The 17,156-nt window shown below is 50.9% G+C and overlaps 3 protein-coding genes across 3 annotated transcripts; 1 reads left to right on the top strand and 2 right to left on the bottom strand.

Moving 5' to 3' along the window:
* Window positions 1–7,831: 7,831 nt before the first annotated feature.
* KY384_006380 (uncharacterized protein) lies at window positions 7,832–9,333 on the bottom strand (the record flags this gene model as incomplete). Its single annotated transcript, XM_044814876.1, has 3 exons — window positions 7,832–8,110; window positions 8,169–8,540; window positions 8,587–9,333. The coding sequence occupies 3 exons, from the start codon at window positions 9,331–9,333 to the stop codon at window positions 7,832–7,834; spliced, it is 1,398 nt and encodes a 465-aa protein (XP_044667976.1).
* Window positions 9,334–10,489: 1,156 nt separating this feature from the next.
* Window positions 10,490–10,923, top strand: KY384_006379 (uncharacterized protein; the record flags this gene model as incomplete). The annotated part of the gene is made up of 2 exons (XM_044814875.1): window positions 10,490–10,833; window positions 10,863–10,923. The coding sequence occupies 2 exons, from the start codon at window positions 10,490–10,492 to the stop codon at window positions 10,921–10,923; spliced, it is 405 nt and encodes a 134-aa protein (XP_044667975.1).
* Window positions 10,924–12,576: 1,653 nt separating this feature from the next.
* On the bottom strand, window positions 12,577–16,960 carry KY384_006378 (uncharacterized protein; the record flags this gene model as incomplete). The annotated part of the gene is made up of 3 exons (XM_044814874.1): window positions 12,577–15,162; window positions 15,240–15,565; window positions 15,928–16,960. 3 exons carry the CDS (start codon window positions 16,958–16,960, stop codon window positions 12,577–12,579), a joined length of 3,945 nt encoding a protein of 1,314 aa, XP_044667974.1.
* Window positions 16,961–17,156: the final 196 nt, after the last annotated feature.

Here is a 17,156-nt window from a genome sequence, read left to right as displayed (position 1 = left end):
CAAGCTCGAGGCATACGCATTCTAAGATCAGATCGTACCTGTAACGGATAGATAGCGATGCCCGAGCGGAGAAGGCTGGGAAGATCCGTTCCACGGCCGCAAGGAAAGGCCCGGCGCTCGTGAGTAAGGTACGGTATTGAAGGCAGACGCAGAGACAGAAAAGTAAAGGAAGCAAGCAAGCAAGCAAGCCCAAATCATTTGATGCAGGTTTCAATTAGAAGACTCGAAAACTTTATGCCCGGAAAATGACAGTCTACCACCCTTTCACCTGTTTGTGAAACATAACAAGAAGATAAATACCACCTGCGCCTCTTGTAGATGTGCGCTAAACAACCTGCTCAAGAGCCCACCATGTCCATTTCCATGCAAACTCGGACGACACTGTCACCTGTAATGGTGTATTGCGCCCTGCCTGTAATCTGACATCGACATCACAGTCCATTGTATGCTCGCCTATTAGGGACTGAAACATTCTGCTGATCGTACAAGCTTGATGATTGTTGTGGTACTTAGAATTGTTGTCGAAGGTGGAAATGTTGCCCTGCACGCAGAAACGAGTGCCCGAAAGGGAAATTGTACGAGAAGGTCGACAATCAAACGCCGTAGACCAGCCCGATCGATCATCCGAAAATTTGAAATGCCTCGAGATTTTGCCGCCCGTGTGTATTTGAAGTGCATTGCGATTTGAGTAGCGGAGTAGGAAATGCAAACCAGTAAAGAAAAATGGGTGGAGCCCACACTTTATACGCTCGTCGTACCGCGTCGGATTGGAAGAGAAAGGTTGTAGCCGAGAGTTCAAAGCGGTGAGAGTCCATGATCAGAGATCCGCACTTCTTTACCAGCAAGGTTTCGGATGCTTTCACTTTTTCCCAAGCACACTTCCTGTCGTCTCCCAATGCCTTCCCCGCAAGCTGTGTTCTTACATTTTCTTATTAAGCGCATTGAGCATATTGCTGTCTGCGCTCGACCTGCTGCCCTGATCTTGATTTTGACCCGAAGTGAGCAGATCTCTAACAGCCATGCCTCCTCGTGCTCCGCTCCCATTTCCATTTCCATTCCCATTCCCATTCCCATCGCTTCCATTGCGACCTGGAGGAGGTGTCCGGGAATCACTGTTTGGGGGGAGTACTTGTGGTGGGTGCAGCCCCTGTGGAGGGTAAGGCTGGTAAGCAGACACTGATGAGGTGCTACCATGCGGCGAGCCAGAGCCGCGTGCGTCGTAATAAGGTGTCCCCCCAGCTTCAGGGGTTGCGCGGCGTGGTGGTTGCCCTTGTTGAGGCTGCTGAGGTGGGGCACCTTGCTGTGGTGGCCCCGGCTGCGGCTGCTGGGGCGGAGGAGGCTGAGGATAATACGGTTGGCCCGGTGGAGGATAACCGGCGGGAGGGTAAGACTGCGAAGAAGAGGATGGTGAGATTGGAGCTAATGAAGACGGGTCGGGATATTGGTAGGTTGGGGAGGGGGCTTCTCTGCCACCTCCTGAAGTGGAAGCCTGTCCACCAGCAGGAGGCTCTGCGGGAAGACGGCCCTCGGATGAGGGATTGGAAGGCTCCCCTTCCGGAGGTGGTGGCGGAACGGCAGGATGAAATTCATTCGAGCGGAGACGCTTAAGACTCACATTGTCTTGTGGACGCCCTTGCGGTGGTGGAGGGCCCCTCTCATCGTATGGAGGTGCTCCATAGGCCTGTGGAGGCATTGCATAAGCCGGATGAGGTGGCGGATAGTTCGGATCGTGCATTGGTGGTCCGAGAGGCTGACCGTGCGCGCCGTAGATTGCTGGCTGGCCTTGATGCGGATATATCGCTCTTCCACCACGCTGAGGTGGCATGGCACCTGCTTGACGAAGGTGTGGATAGGCGGTGTGAGCGGGTACAAAGGCCTGCGCTTGGGATGATACCGGTGTGAAAATACATTCTTGCTGGAAACGCTGACAATTGGTGCAGCGACCATCCTCCGAGGCATCAAATCCTGAGCAGCGGATCTAAATATCATCAGTCCTGCTCGCCCATGGTTTGTAGCGTCCTGTGTCGATAGGATCTTACCTTTCGACGTCGGCAGTAACGGCAGGCAATGGCCGTTCGCTGTCTCGGCGCCGGCTGACTCGGATACGTCATATGTGGTGGTGGTGGAGGGTGATGGGCATAAGCACCATACATGTCGTGAGGCGGAGGATACATATGAGGAGGCTGCCCTTGGTGGGGCGGAGGAGGGAGGGTGACCATTTCGCCGGGGGTGGAAGGACTGCTTTGGTAGCCTTGAGGCGGGGGAGCCTGCGGTTTAAAAGTAAGCGTCAGAGGGAAGGAGAAGAGAAGAGCTCCAGAACGGTGTCGGATATTTATAGGCACTAAAGGTCAGAAGGCAACCCGGGTAGGATGGACGGCAATGTCCGCGCGCGACGTACCCTATAGTTTTGAGGGGGCTGAGAAGGAACACCCGGATATGCGCCTTGTCGTGGTTGGTCCCACTGGGGGGTGGGTACTGTCCGGGACGGTTTGGATCGTTGGACATTGGGAATAGAGGACTGCTGTTGGCGCGACAAGGCCAAAGTTGTGAGACGGGGTACTACTATTATGTTCGAATCACAACCGCTCTCATGTTCTCGTGACGCGACGCACGGTGATACACACTGAGGTATGACGAATTGGTCTTGTGTCGGCTCGATGGGTGTAGATGCTCCTGCTGAGAAATAAAGTTGCGGTGAAGGAAGGGCCGCCTCGGCGAAGAGCTGCTGCAGCTGTGTGGTCTTTTCGATGAGTCAAGGTAGTCAGCCGGCAGACGGCGAGAAGACGGAGGGCAATCGATTTAGCAGCCGGTTGAGACGCGAGCCAGTCAGGCGTGCTGGAAACACGGTGATTTGGAGACTGTTGACGAGATGAATGCGAAGCAGAGGATGCGTTGTGCTTTTTGTGTGGTGTGCCTAGTAAATTTTCGATTGGGCGTTGGCTGATGTGGTGGGAAAACGAAACTGTGTGTTGTGGAGAGGAAAAGTTAAGAATTGGAGAAAACGCTAGGGATGAACGATGACAATGGTACTTGTAATAATGCGACCGCCAGGCCTGACCCTCTCACCCCCAAGAACGCTGGAGGGAGGAAGAGAAGAGAAAAAATGATAGAATAATGATACTAGTACTAGGTGCTGCAGCAGGTGAATTGGGGCCCAGCTGAATGGGTTCGGGTATTTAGCTGCCTTTTTTCCCTTCCCATCCTTACCCACACCCTCCGTGTTATAAGGTCCATTTACGCTATTTAAGCTGCGGTATGTTACCGTACAAGCTCCTGTCTTCCTCCCTTTCGTTGGCAGAGCTCTCTAGCCCAACATTCTAGCCCCCCAGTAGTGACATCCTGTGCTCAAGCATGGCTAGCTCTGACAAAGAAGGAATGCCGGTCCTTGGGACCTAAAAGCACACTCCCTCCCAAGGCCTGACGGGAGTGGCACGTCCACTAACAGATCATCCCTTTCCTTGTACGTTCACTGGCTACCTGCTTCCTTGTCTCCATCCTATCATTTCTTGTTCATCCTTTCAACAAGGATTCTTGCGCTCTTCCAACCGGTTGCTCCCCTTCCCCTGCCATTTCCTTGAGTATGAACTCCGCTTGATAAGCCGCAATCACGGGAAACCTCGTGGGAACATCGTACTAGACCATTCTCCCGAAATCGGCCAGCGCTATCGCTTCCTTCGCAACAGATCGTTTATTTCTGATAGCGGACTACGCTTGCCTGAGATGCTGATGGGCTGGTCGAGGCGGACACTATGTTTCCATAGCTCGAATTAAACGTCTTTAGACTTTGCCCTTTCACCCCCCCAATTTCGCGGCTACAAGCTGTGACTTTCCGTGCTGTGACATGCGAGCATCCGATCAGTGAGGCCTCTCGCCGCTACCGCGAACCTTTTCCAGGCGCAATTTTGGCATTCACTTCCCCTGCGTTCACGCCATTCGAGACCAAGGGGACAATGTGCAAAGCGTGTAATATATATTGATCACATTCCATGTACATGCTGGGTGTCAGCATTTGTGGAGTCATCACCTCCGGCATTCCTTGTGTGGGTTTTCCAACTTCCTCGAAGCTCGAAATCACGAGAACGTTCTCAGGCAGGCTTGAGACGGAATCGTTTCTTGAGATCATATCTGAATCCACTAGGCTTAACGCCCTAGAGCAATCTTTGCGTATCATAATGCAAGCTTAAAGTGGCAGCTTGTGTGGCAAGCAAGTCTGCAAGGTGGTGAGTTCTCGGCGCAGCGCTAAAGCCTCTGGCTAATGCAGAAAGGCAATATCCGCACTGGGAAGGCTGTCATTGGCTGGTGTGTGTTGTTGAGATGCTGGCTTCTTTGGGATACTCAAGGCGTGGAGCTACCTATTCGGATTCCTTGGGGTCGGTCCTTCTAGAACAAACGCCGTGTACTACACTTGCTCATCTGATCACATCGAATAACATTATGACTTCCCTCTTCTCGTCTACGCACATATCTAGTCCAAGCCAGGCCGCCCCAGCGGAGCACCGCATCGTGATCGCAATCCAGAAAGGATGAAGGGCGGCGCTAGAAAGGAGCCCAACTCATCTGGTGCATGTCGGGGCCCACACTTTATTTCGGTGTGAGGAGCTTAGGCGTATTAGATGACGAAAAGTATGACGATCTATGGCTGAGAACGACTTAGCCTATGCGTAAACCCTGCGCTGCCACGCGAGGATCATCGCGCCGCTGCTCCCAGATTCAGGTGAAGGGCCATTTTGACTTGCTGCAATGTACCCTCCACAGACGCATTTGCGGTCGAGAGGCTGAGCGCCTCGACTCTTAGTCTCAACTTTGGTCCCAATTGAGCACAATACAATCTGGCTCGTGGGTGACTTCTGACCAGATTCGGGTTCTCCGTCAGATTCATCTCTACCCCGTACAATCTCCCATAATCGCCATGTGACTGCAATAATAATAATGGGGGCCGTGCGACGAACAACCCAACGGCGTTTGCGGGACAGGGGGCAAGGGTGAGCAAGCTGACGCGGCGGCGCAAGGCCAAACCCTTGCATTTGTTATTATTGCAGCACCAAGGGAGTGGACAGTGGACACGTTCCATTCAAAAGCGAACGGTTCGGCACGAAGGCGACCGGTCAACGTTCGGCCGTTAAGGAGGGTTGGGAGGCTTACAGCGCCCGAGGATCGTGCTGCTTCTGGGCGGGGTAGCGAGATACCACTGGTGCCACCCTAGGGAAAGGGCATTTCCCGGCTGACTGCTCGCGTATTCTAGATTGAATGAAATGGTCGGTTCTGTGACGCAGGCAGCATCTAAGACATCTTACGAGAGCCTGAGGGAGTCCAGAGCCTCAGCTTGTCCATTCATGCAGGTTCATTTCGTGGAGGAGGTCAGGTGCGCCTGGTGATCCGTCCCAGACTGCCCCAGGAAATCGTCATTCGGTGTGGTCCTGGTCAGCGATTGGAGCTGTAAAAGGTTGTACAGATTTCGTTACTTGGGCACAGCATTAGGAGCCACTCATTGGCGCACATTATCATTGAGGTGCTTTGGGCACCGAAGAAGACCCGTCCGGAGCGTAACAAGGATGAGGATCTGTCAAGCAGCTGCATGACATGCCTTGTTTAGCGTAAGCCCAACTTTGTTGGCAAGCCCATCATACGGTTGTCGCAACTTGCCTGGGGAAGCAGCTGGTGATCGCAGCGTTCTGACTTGTAGAATCGTAAATGTAGTCCCCTTGAGGACAACCCGCTCGAACGGACTTGCCTCGAAGACCGAAACTGAAGCTGATTGTTTCGAGCGACGATCTCACTAAAGTCAAACAATGCTGTTGATTTAGTGAAATCATCCCTATACAATAATTGAGCGTTGAGAAGAAGACCATCTGACAGACTTCAGGGTTGAGCAGCCGTGGATTTCCGCCGTAAGACTATGGACCGTTGCTGGCGCTTCCCGTGATAATTGGCCAGAAGTACCTATGTCACACCGCTCCTCAATATGGGGACAAGCGACTGTATGTTAGTCTCGGACTACTATTCTAAGCGGCTTTGAGACAAATCCTTGCATTGCGAACAAAGGTCCGTGAGTCCAACATCGGTGCCCGTGTGCGACCCCACATCAATGGACGATGGAAGCACGGTACGTTCACAAGATTTGGCCGTCGTCACATTGTTGCTATGGTCGCTTATCGCGCTCGATCATGCAAAGAATTTCTGGCGTCCCGTCGTAGGGCAATAACGGCGGTCGGTCTGTGATCTGGTTGGATACCCACTTTCAGAAAGACGGCTCGACACGGGAGAAGCTATCTGTGCCATGTGGCCGTCGTGAGGCGTCCCGTGTCTGTAAGCAGCAGACGGCACGTCTTGCTTATGAGGATGGACTTTTGGAGTGGGGGACTCGTAAACGAAAGATTAGTATTGAGAATAGCATGAGCGGAGAGCAAGGGACTGCCGCAAAGTAAGGATCTGTCATGAGCAAGAACTCTCGCAAGATACTTGCCTCGGTACCTGTGACTTTTTGGGCTGTCTGAATACGTCAAGTCAACGAGCCAAGTTTCAGCTTGATCGACCATCTGCGCCGAAGAAGAGGCCTTCGTGTAACTCCACCAGGGTCGCAGACCCCCGATATCCTCTGAAACTCCTCCTGTCAAACACGACAGAGAGCGAGCCGTACAAACCGTACCCGGATCGCATAACTCCTGGTCCCAAGAACATGGCCCGCCCGGAGCAGATGACTGTCCTGACACTTGCAGCTGTTATGCGAGTCATTGTTGCTGCACTCAACCGTGTGACATCTGGCCTGAGACACACAGTCGTTGTCTTTTCATGTGGGTGTCCAGAGTGACAGGATGCCACACCTCCCCAAGTCCTTGCTGCTTTACGTTCGATTGTCAGGTACCTTGTACAACGGGCTCAGCCGTAGACTTGTATTAGTTCGCCGTTTGCTTTGTTTTGTTACCGTGCTTGATCACATGACTTGTTGATTATGCGGGTCTAATGTAGGGTCCGTCTGAAAGTTTGTGAGCTGTAAGAAAGCAAATGAAAATGTAGAGCGGAAGGGATGAAAGGGAACAACGGGCCGATAGATCTAGTCGACGGGCTTGCATACCGTGATCGATTGGCCATGCTTCACGCCGCCAGTCTTCCAGCGTGCGCTTGATCTTGCGTCCACGGTCAAGCTCGGGCTTTTATGTGCTTCGTTGCGTTACATAAACGCGTAAGAAATGCCTCGTGCTCTGAAGACGTATTAAGCTCTGTACTTCGAGCAAGATCTCGATCGTGAGTTGGGAGTGATTGGTGCAGCATGTCGCACAAATATGAGCTACGGAGGTATACGGAGGTCATGTAGTATGGACTCAAAATTGGAGTGGCAAACCTCAGCTCTTCCCGGAAGCCTTCCACGCAAATATCGTGACGACAGAGTACTTGGGCTCCTCATGGAGTGTCGCAATTAGGAGTATGCTGAGGAAAGAGACACGTCGATAACGCCAAGACATCCAGCGAACTGCCCTCATGGTATTTGATCTCTGCAGAGAGGCACCCGAAATGGGAGGATATTCTCAGAAGACATCACCCCATATCGGATCAACTCCCAGATCGGATCTTCTCATAGATGCGCAGTCAAGATGCAAAATATGCATAAACTGCTCTGAGATGGCCTAGAAAAATCGGATCTGGGGGTGATCTCTTCTACGTTAGTGTTCAGACAGCTTCAAGAGCATTGCGCAACGTTAGATTCATGAATACATAACATATGTACATTTCAATTTGGGTTTGTGATTGTATTGATTTGGTCATTCCAATTCAACATCCAGCCATGATTCGACCCACTTAAAATGAAGGCGGAGAGGTCAACGGGTTCGATACCTTAGAGCTCGTAGGTATCCGATTCTGTTTCAGTAAAAGGCCCAAGTCTCTCAATCAGGTCCTCTACTTCAAGATCCTCACCTTCCCACTTCTTCTCGACGCCTTCCACCTTCTTAGGTGGGATGAGCACATTACTGACGACTTGAATGACACCGTCGGCGACGATACCATCTTCAATGGTGACAGTTGAGAATGCGTTGATTTTGATACTGATCAGTCGACCGTACCGTGCAACATCAATACTCAACGACTTGTCCTCAAGCAAAGTTTGAAGATCGACCTGCAAAGCCGTCAGTCACAATTCACATGACATGAATTGAAGAAGGAACGATACGTACGTGAAAGAAGCCTTTTGGAATGCTAGCATCCTTGACGCCCTTACTTTCGGCCTTGTAGAAGGCATCTGAATATAGCGTTTGATCTTGCACAACATGATACTCTAGCAGGGCCTTTAGGTACTTTAAGCCGTACTTGCTGAAGAGAAACGCATTGATCTTAGGTCCAAGCTTTTGGAATGCAAAATTGCTGGGGGCGAAAATTGTACCACCATTATGAGTCGAAGTATCATTGATGGCTTTGAAGAGACCGGTCTTTTCAAGACCTAGCTCGAGAGTGCTGAACTCTCCAGGCAGAAGTTGAATCACCTCAGCGGCTTTAGGAGGTGGTATGAGGAGAGAATCCACTCCATGGATCACACCGTTCGTGCCGAACTTTTAACCATTAGTAAATAGCCTGCGACAGTTGAACATGACTCACAATGTCAATCGCAATAATGCGGCTGTAGAAGTTCACAGTCAAACCCTTGATCCCAATGTTTGTGCTCAGCCTCTGGGGCTTGCCGCCAATATGTTCTCCATCCAGAAGAGTGGGAATTGTGTGCGTGACGAGTACTCTACCAGCTGGGTAGAAATCAGCACTGGTGTGGTAGAGAAGAACATTCTTGAGTTGCTCCTTTGACGGCTTGGGCGCATCATCTGGTATCTTCTCAAACGCCTTATCGATTGGGGCGAAGACGGTATAATTGGCCGCTGTTCCGTTTAGAAGCTTGACGAGATCTTCGTATTCATTGATCAAAGCAGCCAACTTGGTTGTATACTTGCTCCCGGAGATCAACTCATATACAGTCTTATTCGGCTTGTGATGATGGCCATGCTTCATGCTTTCCACATCTTTCAATTTTTGCTCGACGTCGGCGGACTTCGAATCGAGCCAAGATTTGGCATTGAAAGCGGCACCATGACATGACTTTCGCGTCTTCTGAGCGGCAGCTTCGACATTGTCGAGCACATCATCGAACGCATTCTTGGATGAGTCTAGAAGGTCATTGAATGTGTTTCCGACTTCGCTGATGACGTTGTGAACATCGCTTGAAGAAGGAAGCCTGTCCTGTACCGGCTTTGCAGATCGATCAGATTCAATAGCAACCTGGCTCATCACCTCATCATCAGGGATGACAAACGCCGTGGCAAGAGCCGCGAACGGCAGCAATGTTGAGTACTTCATGATTGATGCAAGTCAAAGAAAAGCAGAGCAGAAAGAATGCCGGGAGGCAAAAGATGGGAGGCCGTCAGCAATTGAGGCATTGAAGCGCTTGCATGACGTATGCATGTCGTTTCTGATGGAAGCCTAGCGCGGGACTCGGGTGAACCCCGCTCCGTGCGGGACTACGAAGTGTTGTAAACATTAACGTAGGGATTCAATAATACCCAACTGAGCGTTCAAAGTCTACCCCAAGCTAGTCATGGCAAAGCCATTGGTAGTGCCTGCTTTGACGAGACATACCTCGACGGTCATTTGGGCTCATGTAAGTACATATCTGGGTAACGAATCGACTGTCCCACACCTCCCGGTCCATTCTGATCTCACCTAGGGGCTGGGTGATAGTGGCTCAGGATGGTGAACGCTCCGGTCTTGTGAGATAGCGTCACTGCTGACATCAGACAGGATGCCGGTTGTGGAGAATTGGCGACTTCGGAGACGCTTCCCTGAATGCAAATTCGTCTTTCCAAATGCCCCTGACATACCGATAACCGTGGTATGTTCCTTTGCCCTCATGTTATTCTTTGTGGGACCCTTCTGGTACCATACTGTTTCTTAGCGTAAATGTGCGAATAGCATCCAAAACCCGCCTTCTTCCTATTACAGCGTTTTGTCCTGCTTGCTGTTATTTTCTTCCTCTTGGGAAGTCAAAAGTTGTCCTCCTTTCAACGTGGATAGAGTATGACTGACTGACGATTGCAGAACTTTGGAATGCGGATGTAAGCCAAATTGCCGAAACTTCCACACGTCCTGGAACATGATATGAGGCGGGGCGACCACTCCCGATGTGCTTCGAGCGCGAACGTTCCAAAGCTCGACCTTGAAGCCCTTATACTGCACGAAACAATGAAAGCTGACTTCGATTCCCAACAGGCCTGGCTGGTACGATATTGTATGCTGCGACGTCCCTCTCATACCCTCATCTCCTTGAGAGAGAGTGTATTGCAGTCTTCTTGGCTTCTGACTGACTCCTCTCGAACAAGAAAACCTTCGACTCACTCGCTCAAGCCCACGATCAGCCCGGCATATTGAAGTCGAGGGATTATTTCAACTCTTTGATTAAAGCAGAGGTCGATGCAGGCATCTCAGCGTCAAGAATAGTGATCGGTGCGTATCGTACATGGCGACTTTCCGACGGGGCTTATCCAGAACAGGCGGTTTCTCACAAGGTGGTGCCATCTCTCTATTCACAGGAATTACATCGGCGACAAAATTGGGCGGGATCTTTGGACTTTCGTCATATTTGCTCCTTCATGATAAAATCAAAGATTATGTCACTTCAGAGTCGTCGAATCTGGAGACGCCAATCTTCATGGGCCATGGAGAGGCTGATCCATTGGTTCAGTACAAGTGGGGTGCTGATACAGCAGAGGTATTGAAGCAACTGGGCTGGAAAGTCGATTTCAAGAGTTACAAGGGTCTACAACACTCGGCGGATCCTCAAGAAATCGATGATCTAGAGAAGTATCTAGAGCAACGGATCCCAGCAACAGCGTAGAGCAGACTCCATTCGCAAGAGAGGAAAGAGCGGTCCGCATGGGTAGCTGCACCTGACTTACAACACGATTTCACCATCTCTATTTTTTTCTCTTGCATCTCTGTCGTTTCATCTATATCTCAAGAGCATTTCATTTCCCATCAACAACATCAGCATCAAATCTACCATGCCTGCAATCTTGGGCTTCAACATGCCAAGAGGGCTCATCATATTCTTCGATGTTATGTGGGCTATCATACGCCGCGATCCGAGACGATGGGCTGCCTGCACCATTGGCTGTCTTCTCTGCCTCATCCCTGTCATACTTACTTATCTTGATTCCTCGTCAAAGTTACTAGTGCCTGGAGATCGCTTCCCCAGCGGCGTCGAATTTTCGTACGTAGCCATCCTCCCCCTGAAGCCCTGAACGACAAGCGAAACACGACTGCAAGACGGGTTATCATTTTCAAGCACATTTGATGTATCGCCACGGAAGAGATGCCTCAAAACCCCGGTGGCGCCTTACAGCCTGCCTGGAGAAGAAGCTCCGTGTATCTACACCCGCCATCTCATCACTAGCTGACTCTCCTACTCCGCCTAGCTACATCTCCCTTCACACCCCATTACTGGCGATACCGCCTACAAACTACAACGCCTCCCGTCAGCTTTCCAATGCCACCATTGCAATCAACGTCTTCTCTCGGCCCTACAGCTTAGGGCGCCCGGGCGGGCGAATCACGCCCGAGCTAGAAACCGGTCTCACGACGTGGTGCCTCCCTTCAGACTCGGTTCCGCGAGGCGCGATCTTCGTCTCTTCTACAAGCAACATCCATAAGTTAGACAGGTACGTGACGCGAACAGGGCTTTTGAGTCCCAATGTAGTAAGTTCTGCTTCATCAAACGACCGTGAGAAGGCGTGAATAACGTGCGATTGGTGGCATCAGTGGCACATGACTGACCCAAACCAAACCTTTACGAGCCGCTTGGATCCCGTCTTCTCCGAGTTTAGTCGCATTGACAACAAACATTTGTACACTATCATACTCATTGAAGGATACATGCTCAGATACCATGCGCTTTTTCCGCTCGACAGAAAGATCATTGTGACAGATTTCGCCACGCTTTTGACTGTCCATGAGGCGTTGGAGGACCGTGATATGAAGAATCTGCTCGCGTTTGTCATACTAGGATATATGACGGAAGAATTGATCCTTGCATATGGGGAGGTGATGATAAAGCAGGGGATTGGGGAGCTGACTCGCCATAGAGGGGCACCTGTGCGGCATTGGGGGGAGTTTCTGGCTGTGGCGACAACGAGAGACGAGGTGCTGGAAAGGAGGCAGGAAGAGCAGGATGATCGTAGTGTCGATGAAAAGGTTGAGCTTTAGGTAGCACTGTACATGGACAATGCTGTCTATAAAGCGTGCGGTAGGTGTCTGGCGGAGTGAAATCAGGTTATTATTCGTTTGTCCGAACTATTCGTATACGATTATAATAGGCAGTTGCAATGCATAAGGCTCTTAAAAGGGAATCTTTTTGGAATACGCGTTGTTGACAAATGCCACCTGCACAATTACTGAGCGAGTAAAACCGTCTTGTGCACTGTGGGTGTACTCAAAGCCTAATAGCCAAGCTGATGGAGGAAATGGGATTCAATTTTCCAACCTAAGAAACGTCTATGGCATTGTTTCTTTACTAGAGAGAACTACGCCGCTATCCTGGCAGTAGATCTATGAAGCCCACTCCCATTTCGCCAGCCGTCCAAGGCCCTGTCCGGCATCACGAACGATGCATATCCCGCCTTTTGGAACCTTTGAGACACCCTTCTTCCCCTCATTCCCAGCGTTGCCGTCTTTCCTCCCTTTACCTTTGCCCTTGCCACCTCCGTCCTTTCCTGCAAACCTCACCACCTTCTCCTGCCCTGTTCCTGATACCTCTGTGTCTTTCCCCTTGCCTTTACCCGCACTTTCCTCCGCACTCAAGGCTTTCTCAAGGTCGAGTCCTAGCGCCCGATGTACGAGCACATTGCCCACGGCCTGTACCTTGCCCTCACCTAGATGATAATTCGCATACACGACGAAACCAATAAGGTCGTTCTCATCGGGGACAGGCGGGTAGTTGGGATGTCCTGGCTTCATCTCGCCATCGAGGCGTGAAATAGGCGGCTGAAGGAGAGATACAGCGAGAGCTGCTGCTCGCTCGTGTTGGGGGAGACTGGCACGATCGCGTGCCGATTGAGGTCTGGACGATGCTGTCCGTGTTTGGTTGTTGTGGCGAGTTTTAGACTCCTTAGTAGAACTGGATGTGGAAAGAGCCTGCCAACGGGCAAAAAGAGTATCATCAGCTGTGGGAAGTCGGTAAATGCGAGCGTTGCGGGATACGTGGCCTGTGAGAAATTGTATGTGGATTGGCGAGAGGGCTGTCAAGGGAACGGATGGAAAGAGTCTGTTAATAAGCTGAGCAGAGACGTGGTGTATGGCGTGCGGCGGCCCTTCAGAATGAGTATTCTCAGGCTTCAATTGGTCTGATGCTCGCCGCCGGTCTTTGGGGTCATCACCGGCTTGTGACGCGAGACCGTCGTCCTTCTTTGCTGCATCTTGAAGCGCTGCGTCTTTCGCCACCTCGAGCGCTTCAGCGCCGTCCTTGCCAAGGAGCAATCGCTCCCAGTCACAAGCCCAACCTTTTCCAATTTCTCCTCTCCTGCCTTCGCCGAGATCAGTACTGTCGAACTCTGTGCGGCGGCCTTTGGGCTTGCGTCGCCATTCTATCTCCACCTTATCTCTCTCAAGAATTTCCCATTCCCATCCAGCTTTGGTCCCCGGGAAAGCGCCGGGAAACCACAGCCTGCCCTGTTCGAACGTGATTTGTCCCTTTTCGAGCAGACCGCCGAATCGAGGGTTGCCTCCTGTAGAAAGCGGGTAATGGACTAGAGTATACCACACGGGCAGAACGCAATCCCAGGGGAGCAGAAGCATCCAAGAGCCCTGATTGGAGTTCTGAGGGGCAGGGCGGGAGGCTAAAAGGAGTATGGGTATGTGAGGATCTGTAGGTGAAGCGCTTGGGTAGTCACCCGGCGAAGCCTCTCCTTTTCTTCTGTTGATAGATTTCTGGCTTGCTAAGCGATGGGATGCAGTCAAACGCTTCTTGTGATCGAAAATGTCTGCTGCACTCTGAGTTTGATCGGGCGGCCATTCTGCAAGAATGTTCAAGGAACTGGGATCTGTTTCACTGAAGCGTAGATTGGGGACTGTTCTAGGCGGAGATCGTAGTCGAGGATCCATCACATTAAATGCTAAAAGAGCTCTAGCTGGAAGTGCAGAAGGATTGCTGAGACCAGCCAGCCTAGACCAAATTCTTTGCGGAGTTTCGACGTCTTCCCAGTCACTCTCTAGCGTCTGCTCAGCTCCCCCTTGAGCTTTCTCTGCGTCTGGAGAATATTCTGGCGACACTTCTTCATTGGATATTGGATGCAGTGCTGCCAATAATGCTTCTGTGCTCCCTGGTCCGGTGATTTCGATGCTGCCGATCTCAAATCGCAAATCTTCTACCATGACGATTGGGCGTTGCATTTTGGAAATTTTCAAAACCTCATTCCAGACTTGCAAATACGCGGATGGATGTACCCTTAAAAACAATTGTCTCCGAAATTTGTTCCTTTTCTCTCCACTGATCGAAAGTGTTTCGTCTTGTGCACACCATACAAGCTGCACAGGGGCAATCGGCCTTTTGTCGTTGTCGCGTTCCTTGATCCAGCCCTCCCAGCTCCTTACGCCTTTACGCCATTTGGCCCCGGATTTCCCTGTCAAGACTTGTTCTTCGACTCCGACACTTCGGAGAAGACCCAATACACTTGGTTCAACTCCTTCGATTGCGATAGTTCCCATGTAACTCATGTCCCAAGCGATACAACCTCGTAAGACGGAAGCTCTATGACTTGTTCTGAAGACCTTGTTCGTTGGAGACAGCGGTAAAGCGAATCGCCATAGGGGGTATTTAGGTGCTGTCATATGGGCTCTTTTAGCATGCCAAATGTGCGTGGGCAGCCATGACTTGTCTCGCTGCCGTCTACGAAATTTAGCTGGCGGTTTTGGAGGCTTTACAAGCTTATTCTTCTTAGGATTTGGAAATCGAGGCACGATTTGGACCAATTTCTCGGGGTCTGTCTCTCCAGGCTTGGTCTTCTTTGCAGCCGCTCGTTGCGCCTTCTTTAATCTTCCTTTAGCCATCAGCCTCTTTGCCTTCTCTGACCTTAAGCGTTTATGAGAAGTAAGCTTTTTGACTCGGGCTGCCCCTGTGACTGTTTTGTCGTCCTTCATCTTCACCCTTATATTAGCTCGTCAGCACCCTTATCATGATAGGTTTCCCTGTGAATTCCCAAGCTTACTTCTCTCACTGCTCTGGATCTCAACCGTTTTGGTATTTTCTTGACATTGTGACTTGCCGTCCTTCTCCTCATGTCTCTTGGTACCGATTGAAAAGCCCGCGAATTCAGTGCAGCAGGGGCTTTCGTCATGCTTTTGTCAATTGCTTGTATCTCGAACTCTCGGGCTTTGACGAACGCGCCAACATCGAGATCCCCATTTTTATTGAGTGCCTTGTCTGGTGGTTCAGCTAATATTTTTCGGGCGTTCCATAATTTGATCGGCTTCTTCTTATTTGGGTGGGCTGCATTCTTGTTCGAGAGGGAGCCTTTCGCTTTTGTGGTACCATGGGTGCCATCTTGAAGCTGCTCAACCAGGGTTCAGCCCAACCATAGATCAGGTCTCAAGCTGGCATCGCTCTGCGGAGAGTGGATCTTTCTCTGAGTAAAATCAAACGCGTCGCGTCACGAAGGTCCATATTGCAAAATCGGCCCCCAACTTACGCAGACGTGATCAAACATTCATGCGGTCTCTCCCCCTAGCTTCTTAAGACTGCTCCCAACGGTCTGTTCTAAGATTTATGAATTTCCTGTGTTTTATTTTCAGTCAATTTACAGCAGTCTCGACAAGATACTCCCAATATCCTGGTGCAGCCGCCGCTATCAGATCATGTATAAGCTTGGAGGTAGAGACCTGGTTCTCACCAATCAAACTTCTCACCCACCAGCTCCTCGCTAATCTTCCACAACCTCTCCGCATTCTCTATTCCCTTTTCACCTCTACACCATTCCGCTGGCTCCGCAAATCTGCAATCGGACAAGTATCCCACCTCGCCCTCCATCAGCTCCAGTCCCGGGTCCAGCGCTGCGACTAGAGTCGTGCTAGCCCCTTGCTCTAACGTTTTTCTCACAAAATTGCTACTAGACTGCTGTCTCGCGTGTTCTAATGCTTTCGGATCCCAATGTCGTTGCAGTTCTGTATCTATACTGCCAGGGTGGAGTGAGAAGCTGCTAACACTATGGCCTTTCGCGGCAAGACGAGTATTGAGAGCGATAGAAAATAGGATGCTAGCTGTTTTTGCCTGTCCGTAAGCGGCCATGGGAACGTAGTGTTCATCGTATGTCAAAAGACCGAGGTGCGATAGCGTACTCGCCTGAAACTGCTCCTCCGGTGGAACAGACTCATTCGGTTTGGCAAACGTCAAGTCAGAGAAACGGACAGGTGAGAGAGCATGCCCTGAGGAGGATAGGTTGACCACTCGGGCGGTGTTGGCGGGTAATGTATGGCCAGCGGAAAGGAGCTTGGGAAGGAGCAGGTTCGTAAACAAGAACGGTCCGAGGTGGTTGGTCTGGAATTGCATTTCGATACCTTGCGGGGTAAGTGTGCGAGAGGATAGAGCCATCAGGCCTGCATTATTGATCAAGACATGAAGAGGTTCCTCATAAGCAAGAACCGTTGTGGCTGCTTCACGGATAGAAGTAGGAGAAGACAGATCGATCTGAACGAATCGGCAGAGTACTTTGGGATAGCTAGAGGCGATGTCGCTGATTACGGCCTTGACCTTATCTGCTGAACGACCTGCGAGGATGAGGAGTCGCGGCTCGAATGCGGCGAGCGATTTGGCAGTGGTACCACCGATGCCTCCGCGACCGACTCCGGTGATGAGAAAGACTTTGTCTTTGATAGATGATTGGAAGGTCTCTGCGACAGTGGAGGCATCCGTCTGTGCGCCAAATTCTTGGTGTACTGCCATGTTGGGATTGTTCAAATGGGAAAGTAACAGATCGTTATTAGCGAGGAAGATTGATCTCAGCCTTGACTATTGACGAGTGAACAGGAAACGTCTGATCAGCTGTTTACGGATTTTTGGCAATAGGGATCTTTTATAAGTTGTCGTGACAAATCTGTGCACAGCTATGTCCGTTTGTCATCTTCGGGCGTTAGGATTT

Source organism: Bacidia gigantensis (genome assembly GCF_019456465.1).
Source record: "Bacidia gigantensis strain McMullin 20006 chromosome Unknown contig_249, whole genome shotgun sequence".
Taxonomy (NCBI): Eukaryota; Fungi; Ascomycota; class Lecanoromycetes; order Lecanorales; family Ramalinaceae; genus Bacidia; species Bacidia gigantensis.
The sequence above is the reverse complement of the archived record's forward strand: the minus strand, read 5'-3'. Positions and strand labels throughout refer to the sequence as shown.